This window comes from Barbus barbus, assembly GCF_936440315.1.
Source record: "Barbus barbus genome assembly, chromosome: 1".
In the NCBI taxonomy this organism is placed as follows: Eukaryota; Metazoa; Chordata; class Actinopteri; order Cypriniformes; family Cyprinidae; genus Barbus; species Barbus barbus.
This window is the reverse complement of record NC_136729.1, coordinates 1,608,171-1,616,805: the sequence shown is the minus strand read 5'-3', so window position 1 is coordinate 1,616,805 and position 8,635 is coordinate 1,608,171. Positions and strand designations below refer to the sequence as shown.

At 35.9% G+C, this 8,635-nt stretch overlaps 1 protein-coding gene across 1 annotated transcript; it reads right to left on the bottom strand.

Moving 5' to 3' along the window:
* Positions 1 to 245: 245 nt before the first annotated feature.
* LOC306844446 (C-type lectin BfL-2-like) lies at positions 246 to 7,792 on the bottom strand. Its single transcript, XM_079376581.1, has 4 exons — positions 7,682 to 7,792; positions 6,439 to 6,804; positions 1,322 to 1,407; positions 246 to 1,237 (listed from the first exon to the last, which is right to left on the bottom strand). Exons 1-4 carry the CDS (start codon positions 7,713 to 7,715, stop codon positions 1,094 to 1,096), a joined length of 630 nt encoding a protein of 209 aa, XP_079232707.1. The 5' UTR covers positions 7,716 to 7,792; the 3' UTR covers positions 246 to 1,093.
* Between the last annotated feature and the right edge of the window lie 843 nt (positions 7,793 to 8,635).

Below are 8,635 nucleotides of genomic sequence, written 5' to 3'. Positions count from 1 at the left end.
CTGGCTTCAACTTCTTGGCTGAGAGAAGAATACAAATATGAGTACAATATTTTAAAGAACTAGAAACATGCTAGGACTCAGAAAGGACTCAGAGAGTCTTCCCTTTGCTGTAAATAACTTTGTCTTGCATCTTGAACATAATAATTATCTTTAGTCAACCATCATTTTCAACTCTGGAGGAAAAAAAAAATCAAAAAAAGAGCATGCATGCAAAATGAATGTGAGTGTCTTTCTAACCACTTTCTATGGTTTTAAATAAAAGTTTTTTATTTGAAAGATTTAAGATCTTATAAAGACATGTTTGCTTTAGCTTCAGTGTTAAAAATATATTCTCTTGATTCTATTGTCTGTGAAATTCTAGATATATATGAAAGATATGTGTCATCCATCAAATTGAACTCTTTAGTGTGTACATTACAACATGAGGAATAAAAAGTGACAATCAACTAACAGTATTATGATTCTGGAAGAGGGGAACAGTTTTTTATTTGTTTGTTTGTTTTTTAATTCATTGATTTCTTTGAGTTCATGTTTTATTGTCACATATACACTGAAAAATATTAACAGTCTTAATTTTGAAACAATTTTCACCCAGAAACTGCTAGTAAAATTCACAACTACAAAAGAAACCGCAACCACAGAATTAAAAGTTTTAAGTAGAAAGACTGAAATAGTACTTTCCTGTCAAATTTACTCCAATAAGCTTTGTTTTATTGACACTTTCACAACTTTACAGTGTTGTTCTTACATAATTGTAGGCCTATACCAAGAACTCATTTTTATTTTTGCTATTTTATTGCATCTTTAGCTCCCTCTACAGGACAGGTGTTCACCTGCACGTGTCATCTTGCTTTTCAGTTTACATTTATTGTAACATTCAAGAATCAACTAACAACGCAAAAAAAAAAAAAGCATTCAAAATGGACAGTCAGCATAAGATTTAAGGATGATTAAGTTTTTAATTATAGTTATTATACAAAATTCTAATAATAATGCTTAATAATCCAGAAGTGCACCTACAGCTCCATCTACCGGTGCCGACTGATTTTCTGAAAGCAACTAAAATTACACAACAAACGCTATTATGAGCCGATCAGTTCATGGATCTCTTGCAGGACGCATCAGAAGCATCACTCTTCTGATACCACATCTTGTGGAAGACATTTTCACCAGAAAACATCTTCCATGAGATCTTTGCATCTTTTGTCAGCCCCTTCTCCTTCAGTATCTGCTCTAACTGAAGGACAGAAACAGACTTTTATTACTCAATACTCTGTGTATCATTATTGTTATATAGTATATTCAGCTACATTAAACTTACCTTCGCCAAAATCATATTCTTCACTGCAGGATCATTCACATTTTTACTTGATTTGACCTCCAGTCTCACTATCTGTATCTTTTTCTCTGTAAGAGACACAAACAGGCTAGCTCAGGCTAATAATCACTTGCAGCATCCTTATATAGCCTCAAATAAATATATTCCAAAATATTTATATTTTTAAGTATTTCAATCTCATATAAAATGTCCATACATTTTGATTACACAATTTTAAACGAATAAACATAAACTAATAAACCTAACGTGAAGCATATTTATCAGTCATTCAGAAATGGAACCGATCAGATTTCTGCAGTAGTGCTAATAAACAGAATGTGTTTTAAACAGCACTATATCAGCAATAAATGTAACTCCTTTTAATCTAAAATTTCAACAACAAAAAAATGCATCATCAATCTCATATTTTAACTAACTGTATATTGCTTGTTCCACATCTAGTCATATTTCATGTAAACTTTTTAACTGAATACATTTTTTTTTACAATGAACAAAAAACATTTTACGAAAATGTTCAGTTCTTGCACCTCCACTGTTACATGCTATAATTAACTATATGCATGAATTTGATTTTATTTAATATTTTATTTTCAAATCATCATAAGTCTGATAATTGTGAAAATAATTAAATTTATTCAGTAGAGTAGTGTCTTAAAAGGCATCCCCATGGATGGGGGGAACTTAATGTAAAAACTCCTAGTTTTGTAAAATTGATCTTTTTGATGCATGAATAAAACTTCACTAGACATTTCTTTACGAAAATGAACCATGGTTTATCTACAAATAAAACCAAAATGGTTAATATAGTTAAACCATGTTAACCGCAGATTGACCATGGTTTTGATAGAATAACCATGGTATTTTTAATGAAACTGAATGGTTATACAAATGACAATCAATACAAATAAACATGACACTGAACATTTTTACTATAATAAAACCATGGTCTACACCTGGAAACTGGGCGCATTGTGCACGCAGCGACCGGCAGTGAGAGTTTGGCGTCCACATGTTGGTGTTTATAACATGTTTGTAAGTTTAAGTTAAAGGCTTTAAAGTAATTGTTTTTCATATGTATGTATTTACGATTAAGTGCTCCCAGTTTCACTAATTTAAAATTGATTTCTTTTTTTTTTTGTCCTGCCGCTTTGTGGATTATTTTATACCTGTTGCTTGCCTGCGTCGTTAATGGGGCTGTCGACCAAGGGCGGTTACAGTACACCAAAGATAGGGAACCCATGTTCTAATTAATACGCTTTTAGAACAGTTTACATTGAGTAACAATATTGTGGGCTGGATTCTTGATTTTTCAATTAATAGGACACAAAGAGTAAGGGTAAATGGAACCCTGTCTGACCAAGACTTAATGATGTGAGCTTGGCTCGCGTACTGGATATCACCCTACAACTACCAGACTTTATACTGAGCCTCCGGGGCATCGAGGAATAAGAAGAGGAAAGGGGTAAACGAGGAGGTGTCAGATTACACCTGAGGAAACAACGGCTTGCCCGGATTCCTCTGCCCTCAGTGATAATGGGGAATGTCCAGTCGCTGAGGAATAAAGTGGACAAACTCCATGTGTGTGTCCGTTTTCAGAAGGATTTTAAAGACTGCTGCGCCTTGGCTTTCACAGAGACATGGCTCACTGAGCACGACCAGGACTGCAATTTGTTCATTGATGGTTTTGGAGTGCCATTTCATCTGGATCGAAAGTCTGAGGTGACGAGGAAAAGCCAAGGTGGTGAGGAATGTTTATATTTTAACAAACAATACTGTAATTAAGAGACTGTTCGAGAATGCGTTTGTACGTCAGATGTCAAACTTTTATCTGCCCTGTGAGTTTATTGCTAGTGAGCTTCAGGGCAATGAGACCAGCCATGGCCCGATTATTGATGAAAGTGGTGTGAAGAGTCCTACCTTCAATTAAACTTAAAATTGGATTTTAGAAAACAAGCCCACCCGCATGAAGTTACATCTATTAAAAGTCAGAAAATAGAAACAATCTTACAAACACCTTGGGACTTTCATTGACTCTAAGTTGAACTTTGAAGCAAATTGTGAAGCAGTGTGTTAAAAAGAGTCATCAGCATCTGTTGTTTAAGGAAATTGGCCCATTTTCACATTGACAGGACCATGATGACTTTATTTTATTGTGCTTTTATTGAGTCACTTTTAACATTTTCATGGTGTCTTGGCTTGGAAACTTGTCTGTAAAGAACAAGAATTCACTGAGTCAAATTGTTAGATGGTCTAGTAAGCTGATTGAGGAGTCACAGCTTAGTCCAGCATCCCTGCATACCACTAACTCTTTTAACATTTTAAAGGATGATTCTCATCCTTTGAACAATGAATTTGACCTTCCGCCATATAGACATAGATAAAAACAGCTTTGTGCCAGCAGTTATCACTGAATAAGAATAGGTCTTAGGAACATTATTAGGGGCCAAGCCCAAAGGGCTGTAGCCCCTATTGTATCTGTATGTTTTCTTTATTACTATTATTATTTTCTTCACATGGGGTTCTATGGCAGCCCTATGAACGGAACATAGGAAAATTATGAAATTTGGCATACTTGTAGAGATGGCCATGAATAGTGATCTGACCACCTTTGGGGTCCCTAGAACCAACCCTATAGCGCCACCACCAGTTCAAAAATTCAACATTGAAATGGTAATAACTCCTGAACCCCTTGTTGTAGAAAAATAAAACTTAGTACACCTGATTACTCTCTTCATGCTCATCATATTCAATAGCTTACTGTAAGACTCCACCCATTACAGTAGCGGCCATTTTGAAAAGTACAGTATTCTGTCTTTTTGCTACTACTCCTTGAAAATTGATTAAATTCTTCCCAAAATTGGCTCAGATGATCTTTGGACTGAGCTGAACCAAATTTTTTGACTACTAGTGAAAAAAAAAAGTTATGATGTTGTGAACGTAAAAAGGCCAAAATGGATTCAGAGGCTGTATCTCGGCCAAACTTTGATCAATCGAAACAAAACTTGGTATGCTTCATCAACACCATGGTCTGAGGGTCCATGCCAAAGTTGGGAACAGCGCCACCTATGGGTCGTGAGATACCAAAAATGCACATTTTCGCTTATAAGGTTTGAACAGTCAATCAGAAAATTATGATCTTTGTGTCTATGGATTCCTTGCGTCATGTCGAATCAGAGGATGTCAATTTTGCCAGGATTGGCTGAACCATGTGTCCGCCATTTTTAAATTTGACATAAATTGCAATATCTTCTGAACCATCTGACATATCGGCACAAAAAGCGGTAGGGATAATCAAGACCATGTCCCGGAGGTACCACAGAAGTTTGAAGATAGCGCCACCTAGTGTTCCAGAGCTATAACTATTCTAACAAAAACACAAAACTTTTGAAAATGATGTCCAAAATGTGTAATGTCATTTCGTTCCCTGGGTTATGCCGATTCTGACAACGTCTCATTCGTCATTTTCCAACATGGTGTCTCTCAGCCATTTTGAAATGAAAAACAGTGTTTTTGCTACTCCTCCTTCAAAATCTGTCCAATTCTTCCCAAAATTGACTCGGATGATCTTTGGAACAAGCTGCACAGAAATGACTGAACAGAATTGTTTGACTACTAGTGAAAAAAAAGTTATGATGTTGTGAACTTCACAAAGTTTACCCAAATTGGTTCAGTGGCTGTATCTCAGCCAAACTTTGATCAATCAAAACTTTGTAAACTTCTTCAACCCTATTATCTGAGGGTCCATGCCAAAGTTGGGAACAGCACCACCTATGGGTCGTGAGATACCAAAAATTCACATTTTTGCTTATAACTTTTGAACAGTCAGTCAGAAAATTATAAGGATGTCAATTTTGCCAGGATTGGCTGAACCACGTGTCCGCCACTTTGAAATGTGTTGACTTATACTAGTAATCTTAGCATTCTAGTAAGTTACAGGCTAAACAATTACCATTCTGTTTATTGTGACTCTTCAGCTATTGAATTAAGCATAAGGTGCGTTACAATTAACTTTACTTTGTGTTACGCTGCTTAAAATGCTAAATAACTTTTTTGTCAGCTCATTCTCACACCTAAAGTTCTCCTCGGCAGACTATCAAACATGCAGCGACCGAGTGGCTCACTCTGCTAAGTTGCTTTCCATGAAACTTTTAGGTCGTGGGTTCGAATCCCGGTGGGCACATGCCCAGACCGCAGCTTTATAAAATTGCGTGTAATGCTGTGTCACTTGGAGCCAGTTACTTAAGTTCTGCCTTCAACAGCTGAAGTCGCTATAAACGTAAACAAACCACAGTCAATGAGCAGCATATACTGTGTAATGCAAAAGGCTATATCCATGAGTGATAAATTAAATTCCGTGTGAAGGAAGTGCTGAACCAGTGTAAATTACAAAATGTTCAAAAAGTTCCTAATGAAAAATTCTAATGTCCAAGCATGCGAAAAACAGTCATAAAGGGCTTGGCCCCTGAATTGCTGCTTGCAGCTATATTTTAATTTTATTATTATTATTCTTTTTAAAACATTTTTTTATTTAAAACATTTTTTTTTACATCATTTGTTCATTAGCTAGTTATCAACTGTTTTTAGTCCAGGCGTTTTTTAGTTAAACTTTCAAACCTTAAAGCACTTTTATCATATGTGTTGTTTAATGTCTGTGGTGTACCTAGGGGTACAAATAAAGTGAACCTGATCCTATTTTTGCTAGGGATTACGTAGAGAGAACATGAGCTCACAAGATTACGGGATCACGAGAAACTTTGTGTTTTGTTTATTTCCATAAAAAAAACTCATCTTTAAAATGTTGTGCCCTTTTATCAGGAAATGCAAACAATAAATGTCATTTTGATGCTCTTATAGACACCTCAGTTCATACGCAATAATTTCTTCCTGTTTGTTAAAGCATGAAATAAACATGAATGAACATCTCATGTCCTATAATCGCTCAGTCAGTGCCTCAACCACGAAAAGATATCAATTAAAAAGCTTGCAGACAGTAAGTCTCTTAGCATTAGGCCTACTTTTTTTCAGGTCTGCCGTGCAAATAAATTAAACAAACTATAAAGTGAAATGGTTTGACATGTACTGTACTGCTAACAACTCACCAGTGTAGCACATAAATGGTAATTTATCAGGACACTCCCAATCGTTCCAGTATCCAGTAGTAGTCGTGTACACACAGTACTGGATGCCACCAGCATTGTTTGGTTGTGAAGTTTGCCACGATCTGAACAGCGATTTGCTCCCATCAGACCAGACCCAGGGAGCATAGCCATCTGTTCGATAGAGTCCAATCCAAAACTCATCTCTAAAACCACTGGGTAAAGATTTTAACAGCTCAGTGAGTTCCGTCTGTTTATTAACGGTGGCGAGATCGATGTGATGCTGTCTGCAGTACATCTGAGCATTGGTCCAGCTCATTTCCCCAGACACCAAGTAAAACACATAAGAGTTCACACTGGCAATCAGAGCTGCAGGGAGACACATTAACCCATTTGTGGCATGCAATTTGTTATATTTAAATGACAAAATCAAAATACATTGGCTTTAAATGTAAAAGTTGTTCAATTCCATTGGAATTTTCTCAATAACAACCATGCAATCACATCTAAAACACCCTATGCAGGTTTTACCAAATGGGGGTTCAGAGGGAAATTATTGAAGCCCTTTTCGGACTTTTCTCCCTTACAATTTGCAGGTAAAAAAATTTAATGGAATTTGCAGAAGAGATTTTCTTGAAATTCTGAGTTTGCGTCACACAATTCTGATTTTTTTCCTCAGAATTCTGAGTCTGCACATCTTTTCTTTTCTTTTTTTTATTCAGCTGTGGAATAAAAATAAAAAGGGGTAATTGTGACTTTGTATATATGTTTTGTCATTTTTTTAAAAAAATCAGAATTGCGAGAAAAAAAGTGTTTGTGTGAACAGCTCGTGAGTTGGTGTCCTCGGTGTCTGAGAGCTTCTCTTTATTCACTTTATTCACACATTTTGATAGTTTCCAGAATTTTTGTGTCCAGTTTACAGAATTACAGCAGTGTTCAGGTACAATTAAATTTGAAGGGTTTGAACATTTGAAAGTGAAGGATTTAAGATTTAAATTTTAAGAATTAATTTACTAGTTTATTTGCATGTCATGTGACCATTAACCATTTAACATTTTACATTATTGAAATATTAACATAAAATCTCAGGGGGGCTATATATTTTATGTCTAATAGATCTGGCTGATTAAAAAGTTTGATAACTGCTGGCGTAACCCATTTATTAATTTCTTCAACATAAGTTATACGTAGGAAGCAGGTTCAACATTTTGGAAAAAGGAACATTTACAAGAGCACTGAAACTCACCTGATAACAGCACAAAGATCAAATCAATCCTCATGATGACAACTCAAACAAATAATCATACAGATGCACAAATATTCCAACTGCTCTTTTCAGAGACAAGAAAGGTTGTGTGGAATCTTTCCACTGCTGCTCTATTTATGCGCCATGCTTGTTGACGTGCATATTTTACATTGAAAATAACATTCAAAGGGAGTCAGCAAAGATTTCCATGATACCTCAAGGCACACGTCAACAGATGAGCTTATGCTTTCACTCTGCATCTGCACAAGCATAGCCCATCAGCCAACAAACGCACGTATGATAAAAACAATAGAGTAAAAACACCTTCAGGATAAAAAAATGACTGGGTGATACCTGATTTTTTAAAAATTTCCTAATGAGAACCTGACAGTGTTTAAAAAATGTACAGAGCTGCAAAACCTGTGCATTTTAAAAGCCAACACAATCACATTAATTTTCGTATTTCGTTTCTGTTTTCGCACAATCTGCTCATATGCCCCTGTGAAGTTATGTGTAGGGGTGGGCCTTCATGCTTACATTTTCCCAAAAACATACGTTTTCATAAGATTCAAATGGTACAAATTCATACAAAATCTAAGCCTCACAGATGTCCTCACATACCTCTCACATTATTAAGAGGGCAATAAATATAATGGCAAATCATTGGATGTAATAGTGTAATAATTTATCTACTTGACACACTGCCAGCACCTTTAATTCTTTAAGCCAGTATGGTCTGACACCAGTGGAGTAACACGCCACCACAACTTCAATATATGGTTTATTTAACAGAGGGGACTACATGACTACATATATTTTGTTCAAGGACAGGCTAAAACACAACCTAAAAGCTTTGGGACTACACAGAATAGTAGAATTACTTTCTCACTCACTTCATTGGTGACGACCACCAAAATCTAGGGGGCAATCGTGGCTTAGAAAGTCGGACCTGTA